This window comes from Neophocaena asiaeorientalis, unplaced genomic scaffold (genome assembly GCF_003031525.2).
Source record: "Neophocaena asiaeorientalis asiaeorientalis breed wild unplaced genomic scaffold, Neophocaena_asiaeorientalis_V1.1 scaffold671, whole genome shotgun sequence".
Lineage (NCBI taxonomy): Eukaryota > Metazoa > Chordata > Mammalia > Artiodactyla > Phocoenidae > Neophocaena > Neophocaena asiaeorientalis.
The window spans coordinates 1,039,081-1,061,863 of NW_020175533.1; the positions used below are offsets into that span (position 1 = coordinate 1,039,081).

Consider the following 22,783-nt stretch of genomic DNA (forward strand, 5'->3'; position numbering starts at 1 on the left):
GAGGCCAAAGAAGGAGGCAGACCAGTCCAGATTGGTAGGTGGTAGTTTTAATCAGCAAGGCAATTTGCATACAAGGCTTGTCCTGGGAGACTGCAAGATGAATAGATGACCACTCTGGCCCACCAGAATCCCGAAAGTTTATATAGAGGGCTTAACTGGGTTCAGCCATGTATTCAATCTGGATGGTCTCAATAATACATTACTCTCTCAAAGCTGCATATTTGAAATGGCTACTAGTATGAGAATAGTAGTTGGATGGACCTTACATTCCAAGGACAAGGGAGGGTGTGTGGAGCCTCTAATTGCCTGGATAGACTGGTGGTTTTATCTTCTTGATGATATCCTCCAACATACCTTCATCATATCTCATAATTATCTTTTTATTTTTGTGATCTAGTTTCTTTATAACTTTGTAAAGAGTTTCTTTACAACTTTGAAGTATATAATACAGTATTTTTAACTATAATGACAGTGTTATACATTAGATCTCCAGAACTTATTCATCTTCTAACTGCAAGTGTACCTCTTGATCAACATCTCCCCAATTCCTCCACCTCCCCAGACCCTGGTAACGACCATTCTATTCTTAGTTTCTACAAGTTCAAGTTTATTAGAGTCTACATATAAGTGATAATATACAGTATTTTTCCTTCTCGTCTGACTTATTTCACTTAGCATAATGCCAACAAAGTCCATTCATGTTGTTGCAAATGGCAGGATTTCCTTCTTTCTCATGGCTGAACGATATTCTATTGTGGTGTGTGTGTGTATGTGTATACATGGATTACATATATATGTATATATGTACATATATTTATACACACATATATAAAAAATGTTTTTTTAATCCATTCATCTGTTGATGGACACATAGTTTGTTTCCATGTCTTGGCTGTTGTGAATAATGCTGCAGAGCATGGGGCATGGGGATACAGATATCATTTTGAGAGAGTGATTTCATTTCCTTAGTATATATACACCCAGAAGTGGAATTGCTGGATCATACGGTATCTCTATTTTTATCTTTTGAGGAACCTCCAAACTGTTTTCCATAATAGCTGTACCAATTTACATTTGCAGCAACAGTGCACAAGGGTTCCCTTTTCTCCACATCCTTGCCAATGCTTTTTGATTACAGTCATTCTGACAGATGTGAGATGATAGCTCATTGTGGTTTAGATTTGCATTTCCTTGATGATTAGTGATGTTGAGCATATTTTCATGCTATTGGCCATTTGTATGTCATTTTTGGAAAAATGTCAGAAAAAATTCAGGTCCTTTTCCCCTCCCCCCCTTTTGTGGCTATTGATTTCTATGAATATTTTGGTACATTTTGGATATTAACCTCTTACCTGATATATGGTATGCAAGTATGTTCTCTCGTTCTGTAGGTTTCTTCTTCATTCTGTTGATTACATCTTTTGCTGTACAGAAGCTTTTTTGTTTGCTGTAGTGCCACTTGTTTATTTTTGCTTTTGTTGCTTGTGCTTTTGGTGGTATATCCAAAAAATCATTGCCAAAACCAATGTCAAGGAGACTTTGGTGTATATTTTCTTCCAGGAGTTTTATAGTTCCAGGTCTTACGTTGAAATCATTAATTCATTTCAAGTTACTTTCTGTGAGTGATATAAGATAGGGGTCCATTTCATTCTCTTGCATCAGAATATTTATTTCTATGTATAGAAAACACCCAATGTCATTTTTTGAAAATACTATCCTTTCTTCATGGTGTATTCTAGGCTGCCTTGTCAAATATTAGTTGACTGTGTGTGGGCTTATTTCTAGGCTCTTGATTCTGTTTCATTGGTCTCTGTGTCTGTTTCTGCACCAGTATCATACTGTTTTGGTTACTGTAGCTTTGTAATATAGTTTGAAATCAAGAAGTGTGGTGGCTCCAGCTTTGTTCTTTTTTTTAGGGGGTTTGAAAAATGTAATAGTTGAAATAAAATTCTTTTTTTATACATCTTTATTGGAGTATAATTGCTTCACAGTGCTGTGCTGGTTTCTGTTGTACAGCAAAGTGAATCAGCCATATGCATACATATATCCCCATATCCCCTCCCTCTTGAGCCTCCCTCCCACCCTCCCTATCCCACCCCTCTAGGTTGTTGCAAAGCATTGAGCTGATCTCCCTGTACTCTGCTGCTTTCCACTAGCTATCTGTTTTACATTTGGTAGTGTATATATGTTGATGCTTCTCTCACTTTGCCCCAGCTTCCCCCTCCCCCACCATGTCCTCAAGTCCATTCTCTATATCTCCGTCTTTATTCCTGCTCTGCCACTAGGCTCATCAGTACCATTTTTTTAAGATTCCATTTATATGCATTAGCATATGGTATTTGTTCTCTCTTTCTGACTTACTTCACTCTATGACAGACTCTAGGTCCATCCACCTCATTAAAAATTACTCAATTTCGTTTATTTTTATGGCTGAGTAATATTCCATTGTATATATGTGCCACATCTTCTTTCTCCATTCATCTGTTGATAGACATTTAGATTGCTTCCATGTCCTGGCTACTGTAAATAGTGCTGCAGTGAACATTGTGGTACGTGTCCCTTTTTGAATTATGGTTTTCTCAGGGTATATGCCAAGTAGTGGGATTGCTTGGTCATATGGTAGTTCTATTTTGAGTTTTTTAAGGAACCTCCATACTGTTTTCCATAGTGGTTATATCACTTTACATTCCCACAAACAGTGCAGGAGGGTTCCCTTTTCACACATGCTCTTCAGCATTTATTGTTTCTAGATTTTTTGATAATGGCCTTTTTGACCAGTGTGAGGTGATACCTCATTCTAGTTTTGATATGCATTGCTCTAATAATTAGTGATGTTGAGCATCTTTTCATGTGCCTCTTGGCCATCTGTATGTCTTCTTTGATGAAATGTCTATTTAGATCTTCCACCCATTTTTTAATTGGATTGTTTGTTTTTTTGAGGTTGAGCTCCATGAGCTGTTTGTAGATTTTGGAGGTTAATCCTTTGTCCGTTGGAGATTAATCCTTAGTCCATTGTTTCATTTGCAAATATTTTCTCCCATTCTGAGGGTTGTCTTTACGTCTTATTTATGGTTTCCTTTGCTATGCAAAAGCTTTTAAGTTTAATTAGGTCCCATTTGTTTATTTTTGTTTTTATTTTCATTACTCTAGGAGGTGGGTCAAAAAAAGATCTTGCTGTGGTTTTATGTCAGAGTGTTTTTCCTATGTTTTCCTCTATGAGTTTTATAGTGTCCAGTCTTACATTTAAGTCCTTAATCCATTTTGAGTTTATTTTTGTGTATGGTTTCTAATTCTAATGTCATTTCATTCTTGAACATGTAGCTGTCCAGTTTTCCCAGCACCACTTATTGAAGAGGCTTTCTTTTCTCCATTGTATGTTCTTGCTTCCTTTGTCGTAAATTAGGTGACCATATGTGCATGGTTTATCTCTGGGCTTTCTCTCCTATACCATTGACCTATATTTCTGTTTTTGTGCCAGTACCGTACTGTCTTGATTACTGTAACTTTGTAGTATAGTTTGAAGTCAGGGAGCCTGATTCCTCTGGCTCCATTTTTCTTCCACAAGATTGCTTTTCCTTTTCAGGGTCTTTTGTGTTTCCATACAAATTGTAAAATTTTTTGTTCTAATTCTGTGAAGAATGCCATTTTCTCCACATCCTTGCCAACACATTATTTGTGGTCTTTTTGAAGATAGCTATTCTGACAGGTGTGAGGTGATATCTCATTGTGGTTTTAATTTGCATTTCCCTGATGATTAGCAATGTTGAGCATCTTTTTTTTTTTTTTTTTCGGTACGCAAGCGTCTCACCGTTATGGCCTCTCCCGTTGCGGAGCACAGGCACATCTTTTTATGTGCCTGTTGGCCATCTGTGTGTCTTCTTTGGAAAAATGTCTATTCAGGTCTTCTGCCATTTTTAATTGGGTTGTTTGTTTTTTGATATTGAATTGTGTGAGCTTTTTATATATTTGGGATATTAACCCTTATTGGTCATATTTTCAGTTTTTTTCTCCCATTAAGTAGGTTATCATTTCCTTTTGCCAATGGTTCCCTTTGCTACGCAAAAGCTTTTAAGTTTAATTAGGTCCCATTTGTTATTTTTCCTTTGTTTCCTTTGCCTGAGGAGATTGATCCAAAAAAATATTGCTATGACTTATGTCAAAGAATGTCCTGCCTGTCTTTTTTTTTTTTTTTTTTTTTGTAATATGACTTTTGATTACTCTGAGAGCGGACTCTCAACCACTGTGCCACCAGGGAAGCCCCCGCCTGTCTTTTATACTAGGAATTTTATGGTTTCTGGTCTTATATTTATATATTTAATCCATTTTGAGTTTATTTTTGTATAAGGTGTGAGAAAACTTCTGATTTATTTCTTTTACATGTAGCTATCCAGTTTTCCCAGCATCACTTTTTGAAGGGACTTTTTTCCTATTGCATATTTTTGCCATATTTCTCATAGATTAATTGATCATATGTGCATGGGTTTATTTCTGGCTTTTCTCTTCTGTTCCATTGATCTGTGCGCCTGTTTTTGTGCCAGTGCCATATTGTTTTGATGACTGTAGTTTTATAGTGCGTCTAAAGTTAGGGGGTGTGATACCTCTAGCTTTGTTTTCTTTTTTTTCCCCTCAAGATTGCTTTAGCTATTTGGGGTCTTTAGTGGTTCCATATAAGTTTTAGAATGATTTATTCTAGATCTGTGAAAAACTTCATGGGTATTTTGATAGGGATTGCATTAAATCTGTAGATTACTTTGAGTAGTATGGATACTTTATCAATTTCAATTATTCCAGCCCATGAACACAGGATATCTTTCATTTTCTTTGTATCAGCTTCAACTTGCTTCGTGTTTTATAATTTTCAGAGTATAGGTCTTTTACCTCCTTGGTTAAGTTTATTGTAAGGTATTTTGTTTTTCTTGATATGATTTCAAATGGGATTGTTTCCTTACTTTCACTTTCTGTTATTTCATTCTTAGTGTATGGAAAAGCAACAGATTTCTGTATGTTAATCTTGTATCCTACAACTTAACTGAATTAGTCTGTAAGTTCTAATAGTTCTTTTTTTTTTTTGGTGGGCAACACTTTAGGGTTTTCTCTATATTGTCTCATGTCTTCTGCAAATAGTGACAGTTTTGTTTCTTCCCTTCCAATTTGGATGCCTTTTTCTTTCTTTTCTTTTTTTTTTTTGTCTGATTGCTGTTGCTAGGAATTCCGATACTATGTTAAATAGAAGTGGTGAGAGTGGGCATCCTTGTCTTGTTCCTGATTTTAAAGGAAAAGCTTTCAGCTTTTCAACATTGAGTATGGTGTTAGCTGTGGGTTTGTCATAAATGGACTTTATTATGTGGATATATCTTCCCTCCATACCAACTTTGATGAGAGTTTTTATCATTAATGGATGTTGCATTTTGTCAAATGCTTTTCTGCACCTATTGAGATGATTATGTGATTTTTATTCTTTAATTTGTTAACATGGTGTATTACATTGATTGATTTGTGGATATTGTAACCTTCCTTGCATCCCTGGAATAAATCCTATTGATCACAGTATATTGTCCTTTTTATATATTAAGTTTGGTTTGTTAATATTTTTGAGGATTTTTATATACACATTCATCAGAGATATTGGCCTATAATTTTCTTTTTTAGTTTTATTTTAGAGTATACTTCTTTAAAAATGTTATGTTAGTTTTAGGTGTACAGTGAACTGAAAGTGATTCAGTTATACACATACAAGTATCCATTCTTTTTCAAATTCTTTTCCCATTTAGGTTATTACAGAATATTGAGTCAAGTTCCCTGTGCTATATAGTAGGTCCTTGTTGGTTAACTATTTTAAATATAGTAGTGTGTACATGTCAACCCCAAACTACCAATCTGTCCTTGCCTGGCCACCTGTTCCCCCTGGAAACCATAAGTTCATTGTCTAAGTCTGTGAGTATTTCTGTTTCATAAATTATTTCATTTGTATCATATTTTTTTAGATTCCACATATAAGCAATATCATATGATACTTGTCTTTCTCTGTCTGACTTAACTTCACTTAGTATGATAATCTCCAGGTCCATCCATGTTGCTGCAAATGGCAGTATTTCATTCTTTTTAATGGCTTAATCATATTCCATTGTATATATGTACCACATCTTCTTTATCCATTCATCTGTCAGTGGACATTTAGGTTGCTTCCATGTCTTGGCTATTGTAAACAGTGCTGCAGTGAACATTGGGGTGCGTGTATCCTTTTGAACTATGTTTTTCTCCAGGTATATGCCCAGGAGTGGGATTGCTGAATCATATGGTAGCTGTATTTGTAGTTTTGGGAGGAACCTTCATACTGTTCCCCATAGTGGCTGTACCAATTTACATTCCCAGTGGTGTAGGAGGGTTCCTTTTTTTCCCACACTCTCTCCAGCATTCATTGTTTGTAGACTTTTTGATGATGGCCATTCTGAGTGGAGTGAGCTGGTACCTCATTGTAGTTCTGATTTGCATTTCTCTAATAATTAGTGATGTTCAGCATCTTTTCATGTGCTTCTTGGCCATCTGTATGTCTTCTTTAGAGAAATGTCTATTTAGATCCTCTGCCCATTTTTTGATTGGTTTGTTTGGTTTTTTCTTTTTTTCTTTTTTTTTAATATATTGAGCTCATGAGCTGTTTGTAGATTTTGGAGATTAATGCCTTGTTGGTTGCATGGTTTGCAAATATTTTCTCCCAACCTGTGGGTTGTCTTTTTGTTTCGTTTATGGTTTCATTTACTGTGCAAAGGCTTTTGAGCTTAATTAGTCCCATTTGTTTATTTTTGTTTTTATTTCTATTACTCGAGGAGATGACTTGAAAAAGATATTGCTGTGATTTATGTCAAAAAGTGTTCTGCCTATGTTTTCCTCTAAGAGTTTTATAGTATCCGGTCTTACAATTAGGGCTTTAATCCATTTTATTTTTGTGTATCATCTTAAAGAATGTTCTAATTTCATTCTTTTACTGTAGCTGTCCAGTTTTCCCTGCACAATTTGTTGTAGAGACTGTCTTTTCTGCTTGTATACTCTTGCCTCCTTTGTTGTGGATTAATTGACCATAGGTGCATGGGTTTATTTCTAGGCTTTCTATCCTGTTCTATTGATCTATATTTCAGTTTTGTGCCAGTACCATACTGTTGTGATGACTGTAGCTTTGTAGTGTAGTCTGAAGTCAGGGGAACTGATTCCTCCAGGTCCATTTTTCTTTCTCAAGTTTGCTTTGGTTATTTGGGCTCTTTTGTGTCTCCATACAAATTTTAAGATTTTTTGTTCCAGTTCTGTAAAAATTGTCACTGGTAATTTGATAGGGATTGCATTGAATCTGTACATTGCCTTGGGTAGTGTAGTCATTTTCACAATGTTGATTCTTCCAAATCAAGAACATGGATATCATTCCATCTGTTTGTGTCATCTTCAATTTCTTTCATCAGCATCTTATAGTTTTCAGTGTACAGGTCTTCTGCCTCCTTAGGTAAGTTTATTCCTAGGTATTTTATTCTTTTTTATGCAGTGGTAAATGGGAGTGTTTCTTTATCTGATCTTTTATTGTTAGTGTATAAAAATGCAACAGATTTCTGTGTATTAATTTTGTATCCTGCAACTTTACAGAATTCATTGATGAGCTCTAGTAGTTTTCTGGTAGCTACTTCGGGATTTTCTATGTATAGGATCATGTCATCTGCAAACAGGGAGTTTTACTTCTTCTTTTCCAGTTTGGATTCCTTTTATTTTTCTTCTCTGATTGCCATGACTAGGACTTCTAAAACTATGTTGAATAAAAGTGGCAAGAGTGGATATCCTTCTCTTGTTCCTGAACTTAGGTAAAATGCTTCTAGCTTTTTGCCTTTGACTGTGATGTTAGCTGTAGGTTTGTCATATATGGCCTTTATTATGTTGACATATGTTCCTCAGTGCCCACTTTCTGGAGAGTTTTTATCATAAATGGGTGTTGGATTTTGTTAAAATCTTTTTCTGCATCTATTGAGATGATCATATGGTTTCTATTCTTTAATTTGTTGATGTGGTGTATCACACTAATGGCTTTGCAGATATTGAAAAACCCTTGCATCTCTGGGATAAATCCCACTTGATCATGGGGTATGATCCTTTTAATGTATTGTTAGATTCAGTTTGCTAGTATTTTGTTGAGGATTTTTGCATGTATGTTCATCAGTGATATTGGCCTATAGTTTTCTTTTTTTGTGACATTTTTGTCTGGTTTTGGTATCAGAGTGATGGTGGCCTCATAGAATGAGTTTGCGAGTGTTCCTTCCTCTGCATTTTTTGGAAGAGTTTCAGAAGGATAGGTGTTAACTCTTCTCTAAATGTTTGATAGAATTCACCTGTGAAGCCATATGGTCCTGGTGTTTTGTTTGCTAGGAGTTTTTAAATCACAGTTTCAATTTCAGTACTTGTGATTGGTCTGTTCTTATTTTCTATTTCTTCCTGGTTCAGTCTTGGAAGGTTGTGGCTTTCTAAAAATTTGTCCATTTCTTCTAGGTTGTCCATTTTGTTGGCATATAGTTGCTTATAGTAGTCTCTTAGGATGCTTTTTATTTCTGTGGTGTCCATTTTAACTTCTTTTTCATTTCTCATTTTATTGATTTGAACCCTATCCCTTTTTATCTTCATGAGTCTGGCTAAAGGTTTATCAATTTTGTTTATATTCTCGAAGAACCAGCTTTTAGTTTCATTGATCTTTTCTATTGTTTTATTTGTCTCTATTTCACTTATTTCTCCTCTGATCCTTATGATTTCTTTCCTTCTACTAACTTTGGGTTTTGTTTGTTCTTCTTTCTCTAGTTGCTTCAGGTGTAAGGTTAGGTCGTTCATTTGAGATTTTCCTTGTTTTGTTAGGTAGGATTGTATTGCTATAAACTTCCCTCTTAGAACTGCTTTTGCTGTGTCTCATAGGTTTTGGATCATCATGCTTTCATTTTCATTTGTCTCTAGGTATTTTTTGATTTCCTCTTTGATTTCTTTAGTGATCCATTGATTTTTTAGTAGCATATTGTTCAGCCTTCATGTGCTTTGTTTTTTACAATTTTTTTTATTGTAGTTGATATTTAACCTCTTAGCATTGTGGTCAGTAAAAATGCTTGGTATGATTTCAGTTTTCTTAAATTTTCCAATGCTTGCTTTGTGGTCCAGCATGTGATCTATTCTGAAGAATGTTCCATGTGCATTTGAAAAGAATGTATATTCTGCTGCTTTTGGATGGAATGCTCTATAACTAACTATCAGTTAAGTCCATCTGGCTTAATGTGTCATTTAAGGCCTGTGTTTCCTTATTGGTTTTCTTTCTGGATGATCTGGCCATTGATGAAAGTGGGCTGTTAAAGTCCCCCACTATTATTGTGTTACTGTTGATTTCTCCTTTTATGGCTGTTAGCATTTGCCTTATATATTGAGATGCTCCTATGTTGGGTGCATATATATTTTCCACTGTTATATCTTCTTCTTGGATTGATCCCTTGATTTTTATGTAGTGTCCTTCTTTGTCTCTGTTTCCATCTTTGTTTTAATGTCTTTTTGTCTTATATGAGTATTGCTACTCTGGGTTTCTTTTGATTTCTATTTTTATGGAATACCTTTCCATCCCCTCACTTTCAGTCTGTATGTGTCCCTAGATCTGAAGTTTGTCTCTTGCAGACAGCATATATATGGGTCTTGTTTTTGTATCCATTCAGCAAGTATATGTCTTTTCATTGGGGCATTTAATCCGTTTACGTTTAAGGTAATTACTGATATGTATGTTCTTATTGCCATTTTGTTAATTGTTTAGGATTTGTTTTTGTAGGTCTTTTTTCTTCCCTTACTCTTTTGTTCTCTTCTTTTGTGATTTGATGACTAATTTTAACATTGTGTTTGGGTTTCTTTTTCTTTTTTGCATGTGTATCATAGATTTTTCGGTTTGGGGTTACCATGAGGTTTTTTTTTACCATGAGGTTTTGATACCGGTCTATATAGAAACAATATTGTTTTACGTTGCTGGTCTTTTGATTTCAAATGCATTTTCAATATCCTGCATTTGTGCTTTCCTCTTCTCACGAATGTTGGTTTTGATATCATATTTGTTAGTGGATGATTTCCTACCTTTACTGTGTGTTTTTCTTTACCAGAGAGGTTTTCCATTTGTAATTTTTTTGTGTCTAGTTTTGGTCTCTTCTTTTCCCTATAGAGAAGTTCCTTAAGCGTCTGTTGCAGAGCTGTTCTGGTGGTGCTGAATTCTCTTAGCTTTTGCTTTTCTATAAAGCTTTCATTTCTCTGTCGAATCTGAACGAGAACCTTGCTGGGTAGAGTATTCTTGGTTGTAGGTTCTTTCTTTTCATCACTTTAAATATATCATGCCACTCCCTTCTGGCCTGCAGAGCTTCTCCTGAGAAACAGCTTATAACCTTGTGGGGATTCCTTGTAAGTTATTTGTTGCTTTTCCCTTGTTGCTTTTAATATGTTTTCTTTGTCTTTAATTTTTGTAATTTGATTACTATGTGTCTCGGCATGTTCCTCCTTGGGTTTATCCTGCATGTGACTCATTGCGCTTCTTGGGCTTGGGTGACTGTTTCCTTTCCCATGTCAGGGAAGTTTTCACCTGTTATCTCTTTAAATATTTTCTGAGGGCCTTTTTCTCTCTCTTCTCCCTCTGGGACCCCTATAATGCAAATGTTGGTGCATTTTATGTTGTCCCAGAAGTCTCTTAGACTGTTCTTGTTTCTTTTCATTCTTTTTTCTTTATTCTGTTCTGCAGCAGTGATTTCCACCACTCTGTCTTCCAGTTCACTTATCTGTTCTGCCTCAGTTATTCTGTTATTGATTCCTTCTAGTGTATTTTTAATTTCAGTTATCATGTCGTTCATCTCTGTTTGTTTATTCTTTAGTTTTTCTAGATCTTTTTTAAACATTTCTTTTGTCTTCTCGATCTATGCCTCTACTCTCTTTCTGAGATCTTGGATCATCTTTACTGTTATTACTGTGAATTCTTTTTTGGGTAGATTGCCTATCTCCACCTTGCTTTGTTGTTCTGGGGTTTTATCTTGTTCCTTCATCTGGGACTTATTCTTCTGCCATGTATCATTTTGTCTAACTTTCTGTGATTGTGGTTTCCTTTACATTGGCTGCAGGGCTGTAGTTTTTCTTGCTTGTGCTGTCTGCTCCCTAGTGGATGAGGCTGTCTAAGAGGCTTGTGCAGGACACTGGTTCTTGCCCACTGGTGGGTGGAGCTGTGCCTTGTCCCCCTGGTGTGTAGGGCTGTGCCAAGGGGTGTGTCTAGAGAGCTGTGGGTTCAGGAAGACTTTATGCACCCTGTCTGCTGATGGGTGGAGCTGTTTTCCCATCTTGTTGGTTGTTTGGCCTGGGCATCCCAGCACTGGAGGCTGCAGGCTGTAAGGTGGGGCCAGGTGTTAAGAAAATGATAGTCTCTAGGAGGGCTCACACCAATGAGTACTCTCAAGAACTGCCACCGCCAGTGTCTTTGTCCTTGTAATGAGCACAGCCTTCTCCCACCTCCACAGGAGACCCTCCAATACCAGAAGATAGGTCTGGCACAGTCTTTTATGAGATCACTGCTTTTTCCATGCGTTCTGATGCACACGAGACCTTGCATGCACCCTCCAAGAGTGGTGTTTGTGTTTCCCCCAGTCCTGGAATTCCTGTGATCAAGCCCTGGTGGCGTTCAAATCCAGATTCTCTGGGGGCTCCTCCTCCCCTTTTCACCATTGTCAGACCCCCAGGCTGGGGAACCTGATGTAGGGCTCAGAACTTTCACTTCTGTGGTATAATTATTTTCCAGTGGATCACCCACCTGATGGGTATGGGATTTGATTTTATAGCAGTTGCACCACTCTTACTGTCTCACTGTGGCTTCTTTGTCTTTGGATATAGGCGATTTTTTTGGTAGGTTCCAGCTTCTTTTGTTTATTTTGTTTTGTTTTTTATCGATAGTTGTTTAGCAGTTAGTTGTGATTTTGGTGTTTTCATAAGAGCAGTGAGCTCATGTCTCTCTACACCATCTTGTCTCCGTCCTTTGTAATTTTCTTTCTTTTTTTTTTTTTTTTGCGGTGTCTTTGGTTTAGGTATTAGGATAACAATGGCCTCATAGAGTGTACTTGGAAGTGTTCCCTCTTCTTGACTATTTTGAAATAGTTTTTGAAGGACAGGTATTGATATTAGTTCTTCTTTTTATGTTTGTAGAATTTCCTGGTGAAGTGGTTTGGTCCTGGAGCCTTGTTTGCTGGGAGCTTTTAAAAATTATAAATTCAATTTCACTACAAGTGATAGTTTGTTCAGATTGTCTGTCTCTTCCTGACAGTCTTGGAAGGATATGGTTCTAAGAATTTATTTTATCTATGTTGTTCAATTTATTGGCATATAACTGTAGTATTCTCTTATGTTTTTTTGTACCTTGTGATATCAATTATAAATTCTCCTATTTCTTATGTTGTTAATTTGGATCTTGTCTTTTTTTTTCTTGATGAGCCTAGCTATAAACTTATCAATTTTGTTTATCTTTTCAAAAAATAAGTTCTTGGTTTTATTGATTTTTCTTTGGGGGGGTCACTATTTTATTTGTTTCCTTTCTGATCTTTATTATTTCCTTCCTTCTCCTGACTTTGGGCTTTGTTTGTTCCTTTTTTTTTATTAATTCTTTCAGATGGTAGGTTAGGTTGTTCATGTGAGATTTTTCTTATTTCTTGATGAAGGCCTATATCACTGTAAACTTCCCTCTTAAAACGACTTTTTTTGGTGTGTGTCCCATAGATTTGGAAAGTTGCATTTTTAGTTTTATTTGTCTTGAGGTGTTTTACGATTTCTTCATTGATCTATTGGCTTTTTAGTTGCATGTTGTTTAGTCTCCATTTTTTTTTTTACCCATTTTTCTTTCTGTGATTGATCTCTAGTTTTGTATTAGTTTCTAGTTTTTTTTTTTCAGAAAAAATGCTTGATGTCTTTTTATCCTTTTAAATTTGTTTAAACATGTTTTGTGGCATAGCATGTAATATGTCCTGGAGAACATTCCATGCGCCCTTGAAAAGAATGTGTAGTCTGCTGTTTGGTGATGTAAAGTCCTTTAGATACCTATTAAGTCCAGTTGGTCTAATGTGTCATTTAAGACTACTGTTTCTTAATTTTTTTTCTGGATAATGTGTTTATTGATGTAAGAGGATGTTAAAGTACCCTACTATTATTGTATTATTGTCAATTTCTCCCTTTACATCTGTTAAAATTTGCTTCATTTACTTATGTGCTCCTATATTAGCTGTATATATGCTAACGAGTCTTATATCCTCTACTTGTATTGTTTCCTTTATCATTATATGATGCCCTTCTTTTTCTTCTGTGGTTGATTTTGTCAGATGAGAGTATTGCTACTCCATCTTTCCTGTCATTTGCATTTGCATGAAATATCGTTTTCTATTCCCTCGCTTTTAGTCTGGGTGCCTTTAGCTTTGAAGTGAGTCTCTTATAGCCAGGATATAGATGTGTCCTGGGTTTTTGTAAATACAATCAGCACTTTATGTCTTTTGATTTGAGCATTTAATCCATTGACATATAAAGAGAGCATTGATTGGTATGTACTTATTTCCATTTTGTTACTTGTTTTTTGTTACTTGTTTGTTGTTTTTGTTCTTCTCTGTTCTTCTTCTTTTAATTTCTTCTCCTGTGGTTTGATGGGTGTGTGTGTGTGTGTGTGTGTGTGTGTGTGTGTGTGTGTGTGTAGTATGCTTGTGTTCCTTTCTCTCTAGTTTTTGTGTACCTATTGCCTATTGTATGGTTTTGATTTGTGGTTAACATGGAGTTTATATATGTTGACCTATAACTGTCTACTTCTTCCAAAGCAGTAGTCATTTAAGTTTAAACACATTCTAAAAGATCTACATCTTTTACTCCCCTCCCCCATGTTTTTTGTTTTTGATGTCATAGTTTACATCTTCATATTTATCCCTTAACAGTTTATTGTAGTTATAGTTGATTTTGCAATTTTTGTCTTTTAATCTTCACATTAGCTTATTTAAGTGGTTGATCCACAGTCTTTACTATATATTTGCCTTTACTAGTGGGATTTTTCCTTTCCTATAAATTCTTACTTGTTGTAGCCATTTCTTTTCCATTTAGGGAAGATGCTTTAACATTTCTTTTAGGGTCAATTTAGTTAGTATTGATGAACTCTTTTAGTTTTTGCTTGTCTGAGAAATTTTTTTCTCTCCTTCATTTATGAATGATAATCTTGTGGGACAGAGTATCTCACGTTGTAGGTTTCCCCTTTCAGCACTTTAAATATATCATGCCACTCCCTTCTGGCCTGCAAAATCTGTAGAATAATAAGCTGATAGCCTTATGGGCATTCCCTTGTATGTGACTCTGTTTTTCATTTGCTGCCTTTAGAATTCTCTCTTTATCTTTAACTTTTTCCATTTTAATTATAATATCTCTTGGTGTGGGTCTCTTCAGTTCATTTTGTTTGGGACCCTCTGTGCTTCCTGTATCTGGATGTCTGTTTCCTTCTTTAGGCTTGAAAATTTTTTAGCCATAATTTCATCAAACACATTTTCAACCCCTTTCTCTATCACTCCTTCTTGAACCCCTATAATGCAAATGTTAGTATGCTTGATGTTGCCTCAGTGATCCCTTAAACTATCCTTACCTTTTTTTTTTTTTTTTTTTTGTACGCGGGCCTCTCACTGCTGTGGCCTCTCCTGCTGCGGAGCACAGGCTCCGGACGCGCAGGCCTAGTGGCCATGGCTCATGGGCCCAGCCGCTCCGTGGCACATGGGATCCTCCCAGACCAGGACACGAACCTGCATCCCCTGCATCTGCAGGCGGACTCTCAACCACTGCGCCACCAGGGAAGCCCTATCCTTACCTTTTAAAATTTATTTTTCTTTTTGCTTTTATGATTGGGTGATTTCCATTATTCTATCTTACAGATTGCTTATGCATTCTTCTGCATCACCTAGTCTGCTGTTAAATCCTTCTAGTGTGTTTTTCATTCCAGTTATTATATTCTTTTTCTCTGACTGATTCTTTTTTATATTTTCTAGTTCCCTTTTAAAATTCTCACTGTGTTTATCTATTCTCTTCCCAAGTTCAGTTAGCATTCTTATTACTAATGCTTTGAACTCTTTATCTGGCAAATTATTTATCTCTGTTTCATTAGTTGTTTTTTCAGGGCTTTGATTCTTGTTCTTTTGCTTGAAACAAATTCCTTTGTCTTCTCATTTTGCTTAACTTTCTTTGTCTTTACAAAATTAGGTGAAACATTTGCCTATTTCAGTCTTGCAGAGGTATCCTGTGTGACAGCATCCCCATGCAGTCTTCACATGCTGAGTGGCTTTCTTGGGATTGCTAATCTGAAGTGAGCACAGGTCACATCTTCCCTTTGGGTGTGCTGGCAGATACCACCTTGCTGGGAGGCAGGGGTGGATGTGGAGGGGCTAGAGCCAGAGCCAGGTGTGAGCCTGGGTTTCTTCTATGCTCAGTGGCTCCCTATGGGAGTGGGTTTGGGACCCAAGATGCTGGAGCTGAAGTCCCATGTGTCGATTGGAGCTGGTTCCATTCCCTGTAAGTGTGCACTCTCCCCTGCCCTCGGTGTTGGCACCTCCATCCCAGTGGAAGGGAACATAAGAGGAAGAGGGGCTTGAGCAGCCCCCAGTGGGGCTGGGTTATGCCCTGGTATGGTCCCAGCAAGCCAGTCAGAGCCCCAGGCCATTTCTGATCCGCTGCCTTCATGTGCTCACCAGAAACATTCTCCCTTGCCCTGTTTAGAAGCAGGGCCCGGCCCTAGCTGCCTCTGCTTCCTCCTAATGTGTGTACCTTCACCCTAGTGGAGAGCAGCTCTGGAGCAAGAGGAGCTGGAGCAACTGCCTGCCGTGGGCCAGGGTACCTGCTGGGTTGATTCCCATACAGGAGTCAGAGCCCCAGGCTGCTCCCAAACTGCTTCCTCCCCACACACCAGCAGTGGCTGCCCTCACCCTGTTCAGATTCAGGCTGGTTGCACACCAGCTCCATCACCTCCAAGTATGTTATTCCTTAGCAGTGGCAGCCTTTGCCCTAGTGGAGAGGTGTGCTGGAGCAAGAGGGGCTGCAGCAGTCTCCAGATGCAGGCTGGGGTGCACTGGGGCAGTAGTGGGAAACTGGCCTGAGCCCTGGGGCGTTTTCAGCCTACTTTCTCCACCTTGTTCCTGGGAGTAAGCAAGCATGCGTGAGTGGAGTTTCAGTTTCTTTCAACTCTCTGGTACATCCCACTGGTTTTTAAACATGCTCAGGGGACTCATCTACCTGATGTCCAACCCAGTGGCTGGGGTGCCCAATATGTAGTTCAAACCCCTCAGTCCCCAGGGAGGATCTCCCAACCTGTGATACCTCCTTCCTCTTGTCTGTTTTCTGCTACAAGAACTGGTCCCAGCCTGATCCCCTCTCCTCCCTTCCTACCTGACTCCATGTGGGTCTTTCTTTATAGCCTTGGTTGTAAAACAGCCTATCTGCCAGTCTCTAGTTTGTTTTCAGCTAGAGTTGCCCCACACATAGATCTGTTTTTGATGCATTCATTGGGGGAGGTGAGCCCAATGTCCTACTCCACCATCTTGATTTCTCCATTTCTTTATTAAATGCATTTAGTTCGTGAATTGTTTTCCTGATTTTGCTTAGTTGTATATCTGTGTTTTCTTGCATTTCATACAGTTTAAGATGATGATTTTACATTCTTTGTCAGGGAAATCATAAATTTCCATTTCTTTGGGGTCAGTTGCTGGAGCTCTATTACTTTCCTTTGGTGGCATCATATTTGCATAATTCTTTGTTGTCTATGTAGCCTTATATTAGTGTCTGTGCATTTGTGAAGCAAGCACCTCTTCCAGTCTTTACAGACTGGTTTCAGAAGATAAAGACGTTCTGTTTGTTTCCCGAGCTGATAGGATTACTTCCACAATTGCAGTTGTGCTGCATTGGAGCCAGTTGTGAGGCTTTTGCTGGGTCTGCAGTAGCATCTATGATTTGTGGGCTTGATACTGGGTCTTATGTTGGTGTGGATCCCTTCCAGTCCCCAGGTAGATGTGACTACCTGCAGTACCTTGTTTAGTAGGGTCGGACTGGGACAAGGGTCTGCTTTGGGGTCCACGTATGGGTCCCCAGATAGCAAGCCTATTACCAGGTAAATGGTGGGTGTGGCTTCTGCCAGATCTTGGGTGGACTGCTGCCTGGTCACTGGATGGGTCCCTGGATGGACAGGACTGACCCTGGACTGTGGCTGAGAGGTACTGGAACTGAGCCTCAATGCTGTTTCAGATTCCACAGCCAAGATTTGCTCTGCAGTCATGGATGGGTACGTCTCCCTCCAGATCACTGGATGGGCTGAATTGGTCCCTGACTGTGGCCAGAGGGGCTGGAGTTGAGTATAGGGCCCTTTCAGGATCTCTTGGAGTGCAGTTATGTTTTCTGACAGGTTCCTGTGCCAGGACTGCTTGGGGATTGTGGTTGGGAGTATTAGGCCCTTTCAGGATCTCTGGGAGTGCATACAGGAGTGTGTCCTGTTGGGTACCTGTGGCAGCAGAACTGTTCACAGCCTCCAGTTGGGAGGGGCTAGGACTCAGTGTAGGGCCCTTTCAGATCTCCAGGGTTGCAGCCAGGTGTGTTTCCTACTGAGACCTTGGACCCTCAGGACTGCTGTAGACTGGCAGACTGTAGTTATGAGGAAGCTGGAGTCACATACAGGGCCTTTTCAGGAACTCCAGGGGACAGAGACAGGAATGTCTCCTGCCTGGTCTTTGTGCAAGCAGAAATTCTAGAAGACTGGCAGTGAGGGGGCTTGAGCTGAGTATAAACCCCTTTTAGGATCTTAGAGGGTACAGACAAGCGTGTTTCCTATAGGGTTCCTTTGCCAGCATGATTGTTCCTAGACTGTGGCTGGGACTTGCTGGAGCCCTGTTACAGGCCGTTTCAGAATCCACAGTCTGACGGACTGTACCTTACTTCCAGGGGCTTACCTTCAGGGGTTCCCACACCGCAGCCTAGTGAGGCTGGAGCTGGTTCAAAGGTCACTTCCTGTTCTATAGCCAGGAACAAGTTCTTTAAGTTCTTTATTATGCCTATTACCTGATACATGAATGAGTGTGACTCCTTTGGGTCCCTTGACATGTGGCATATACTGGTGACAGACCCAGAGCCAAATGGAGCTGTAGCTAAGTTCTCAGGGGTACAGAGCTATTTCTGTTTCTATAGCTGAGACCACAGTCGGTGAGTCAGCTGCCTAAGTGCAAGCCTGTCTCCTCAAAATGGCTCTCTTCATTCTTGGACTGCACCAGGGTTTCACAATCTCCAACCTGGATCCTGAAGCTCCTGTGAAGACACTTTTGTCTGTGAATGTAGGTGCAAAATTATTGTTCTTGAGGGAGGTTGATTATGTATGAGGGACATTTTATCCAGCCATTTTTCTGACAAGCAATGCTATATAATGTAATTTCCATCAACTAAGACCAAGGTTTTTCAACTCTTTATTTACAAAAATAAAGATAACTAGTAAGCCAAATGTCAGTTGCTAAGTAAGTTAGTTTTTTCTTTACACATTAGTATTAATGCTAATTAAAATGTTAGAATCCTTGACTTTTATTATTTTAGACTTGGGAGACCTGGCGTTGATTGTTATTGTCAACATGAAAGTGGTGCAGCTGTTCTGCAGCTCCAATTCTTGATCAATGAGGTAAGGGTTTTCTTAGATATTTCTATCTCACACACACATTGTGTAATCTTTTTAATATTATTTTTCTACATGCTTAAAGATATATACGTATGCAATATTGTTCATGGTCACATTTTTCATAAAAGACTGTACTCCTATATTTGTCAGTTTATTAAATTTTAAAGGAAAAATTTTGTATGTACCAGAAGATCCTGTTATTGTGATTGTGTAGTATAATTTATAGATTAATTGTTTAACTGGTTTTTAAAAAATTACTAAAATCCTTTGATTGCTACACTGACCATTAAACTCTCCCTCTACACACTCTCCTCCCACCAATTCGTTTTCTAATCCAGCATTAATTTTCATGTTTTGTCTTTATCTTCCATTAAATAATCTTTTCAGTTATTTACTTTGGGCTTCTTTGTCTGTATATATCTCCATATTCATTTGTTGGTATACATAGGCATAGCTTTATAACCATTGGCTGCCTACCCTACTCCTATTTTATAGACCTATGGTGATGAGGAACTCCCTAAAGATAAAGTTTGTAAAGCTCAGAAAGTTTGCAGATCTTCCAGTAGTTGAAGGCTACTTAAGGCCTTCGTTTTTTTGTTTTTTTTTTTTGTGGTATGCGGGCCTCTCACTGTTGTGGCCTCTCCCGTTGCGGAGTACAGGCTCCGGACACACAGGCTCAGCGGCCATGGCTCACGGGCCCAGGAACGGCATGTGGGATCTTCCTGGACCGGGGCACGAACACGTGTCCCCTGCATTGGCAGGCGGACTCTCAACCACTGCACCATCAGGGAAGCCCCTTAAGGCCTTCTTGACTCATATTTTTACAATGGATCCTTGAGTCTTTTGAACTCTTTTATATTAAGTGATTCAGTCAATGCAAAAATGTTTTAAGAGTTTATGCCATACCAAATTTGGGCACTTAGGAGATTGAACTCAGTGTGTTGAAAAAAAAAAAGAGGTATCACTGGTTGTTTCTTGTGGCATGAATGATGATCTTTTATTCAGTATCTCTATATATTTGCATATATATATTCTAAGAACTTTTACTCATAAACATAGGTGAAATGTTTCATATAACTTTATACCAGAGATACCTGAGGCATGAAAAATTTGTGATACTGGGAAATGTCCACTTTTTACTTCTCTTAGCTCAAAAATCTTTCTCATAAGGCTGTGAGATTCTCCTTGTTGACCAGCCTAGCATATTTCATGTTGTAGGCATACTTGCTGTGGGGTACCAAAACGAGAGAGGGAAATAAGGAAGAGCAGGGGAAACATTAAAAAAATATTTTATCGTAATAACTAGTCTTTAGTATCTAGACTGACAACCTTTTTGAAGTTTCAGTGTTACTCTATAGCTCCTAGTTGAGAGATCTCAGCCTTTTGCCTTCTGCATGGATGTTTACTGGCAGGCATAAATTGTTTCCAGGTGATTTTCTCTGTGTCTTGTCCTCTGAGAATTGTCTTCAGGGCCGTAAGTTTGCCTCTGTGCTGTTACATAACTAAGAAGAAATAAAGGCAAGCCTTCAACATCTTTCCAGTGTTTACATTGTCTGTCCTGAACTGCTCACCTCGATTTGCCTTATACTCAACTTCTGTACCTTTTTCCAAACTTCCCAGCTTCTGACCTCTTGACCTGTGTTTTTATTCAGTTTTTAATCTTTTCACAGATCTTCATTAGTAGTACTTTCTATGGATTTGCTTTTGTAAATGAGCCCTAGACACCCTGCCAATGTGCTTACTTTCATGTGTCTTATGTTTCTGTTGGTGTTGTTCAGTGGTTCCTTTTCACCTCCCTCAAATGCTAAGTTATCTCCTAGTTTTATCATAGAATTATTAATACTGACTTTCTTCCTAGATTTATTCAGCTATTACACTAAGATATTATTGAATATCTGCTGATTTATTTTACTTTCATTGCTGTTGGCATATTATATCTTTTGTATAACACATAACTATTTACTGTAGAGAATGTTTTATTAATTTCATATATCATAGTCTATCTTCACCCTATCCCAAATGAGTTTCCGCTTTCCTGAGAAATGAGATCACTATTCTATATCTCAAAAAAAAAATTGTAGTTCATCAAGTACTTCCAAGCAGTCCTAATAATTTTCTAATTTGAATATGTAGAACACTTGAGAACAGTTTACAAAAAAAAGCAGACAAACACAAAAATCCTCAAGGCATGTGTAGGATACATTTTATTGCATGAATGTAATTATCTATGAGTTCATTTTAAAATGTATATATCAATGTATACCTCTTTGAATATGTGTATTTACATATTTATATACAAATATGCAATTTGTACACATTTTAAAACATTTTAATGGTTATACTCTCTGATTATGATTATTGTTTTAAAAGTTATTTTTCTTTGAGACTAAAATCATAGGTATATAATATCGAGAACCATCATAGGCTACATGAGCATATGTTTGTTGTAGGAATTGTTATGGAAGAGCATTTAGATTCCTATATTCTTCTCTCCTTTAATTCCTAAAGAAGAAGTAAATTCTAGGAATTTCAGTATAGTTCTTCCTAACATCTACATGGTTTATCATTTTTATATCTGTGATTGATTTAATAAACTGTGAAAGGTTACTTGTAACCGAGTACTTTGTAAAGTATGAAAAGAATTTTAGGTATCTCCGGACTACCATAACTGTGCAAGATCACTTTTACAGAACACATTCAATACTCTAGAGTAGCTTCAGGCTCTGACAGGGCAAGCATTGATGTTTTTTTGCTGGGAAACTCAATGGCAAAAGTTCTGACATAGTTTAAGATGATCTTACTTAACTCAGTAAAATAAATAGTTTAAAATAGTTTAAGATGATCTTACTTAACTCAGTAAAATAAATAGTTTAAAATATGTATATGAATTCATACATGGCAGCTAATTTTCTGCCCATATGGTGTCTGCCATACTAATAGGTAGAACCCATCCTATTGTATTTGAAGTAGGATCCATTTTTATTTGGAGGCTTTGTATAAAAAGGATCTTAGTATTAATTTTGTAGTTATACTGAATTCTAGTTGGAGAAATGTTTTCTTTTATTACAGATGTTTTCTTTTGTCATAGATGAAGCTTTTTGAAGTAAGAAAACAAATTAAATTATATCAAATATACTATATAGGAAGACTATATACTTCTTAACTATACAGAAAATTTTAAGGAAGACTATATACTTCTTTTAGGAAGACTATATACTTCTTAACTATACAGAAAATGTTTACAAACAGTGTATTTTTACATGACCAGATTGCAATTTAAAACTGGGTTGGATATTTGCTTCTCTGTAGAGCTACGTGGTATATGTATAAATAGTAAAAACAACAAAAAAATTAAACTTAGTTTTTCCCAAAGAAAATATAAGAAATCTTTAATAGTCACAATGATTCTTATAATAATAATCACTCTATTGATAAATGCATATTCTTTGAACTAATCCATATACAGTAGTTTACTTGCTTCTTCTACTGTTAGCATTCTTAGGCTTCCTGACTGAAGTATGTGCATTGTCCTTCCTTGTATTTCTACATTATATAAATACAAATAACATTAAAAGCAGTGAAAAATTCAGTAAATTAGCTTGTTTTTGCTTCGTAAAAAAAAACCCATAAATTAAGTAAAACGCTCACTTTGTCTTCATTTTGTTCCAGGGTGCTTTGGTCAGTGCAGGTTCAGATGATACACTTCATTTGTGGAACCTTAGACAAAAAAGGCCAGCTGTTCTTCATTCTCTTAAATTTAACAGAGAACGGTAAGAATGTAAGAGTTAAACAATTTCTTAATGTGTAAGAAAATTATTTCCTGATCAAGTTTCAGGTTAATTTTTGAAAGAATTTAAAAAATAATAGCTAGAAATAATATTTATGCTTACTTTTATAATAGTTTATTTTCATAGAAAATTCATAATTGATATAGATTCAGTCCTTTTCTAATGGGAACTCCTAGCATTCTTGTTCTCCTTGCTATAAACTAGGACTTCACCAATGATGTGGTCTTTTCCTTAGGTCAAGGTGCTGAAAAGCCAGACCTAAAATTTAAAAGTCAAGTAAATACTAAAT

At 37.3% G+C, this 22,783-nt stretch overlaps 1 protein-coding gene across 2 annotated transcripts in view; it reads left to right on the top strand.

Moving 5' to 3' along the window:
* STXBP5L (syntaxin binding protein 5L) overlaps nt 1–22,783 on the top strand; it is a 378,355-nt gene that overhangs the window by 69,480 nt on the left and 286,092 nt on the right. For both annotated transcript variants that reach the window (XM_024769286.1, XM_024769287.1), the window contains exons 3-4: nt 18,628–18,709; nt 22,376–22,476. In XM_024769286.1, the coding sequence (XP_024625054.1) occupies nt 18,628–18,709; nt 22,376–22,476 (183 nt within the window). The remainder of the gene's footprint in view (nt 1–18,627; nt 18,710–22,375; nt 22,477–22,783) is intronic.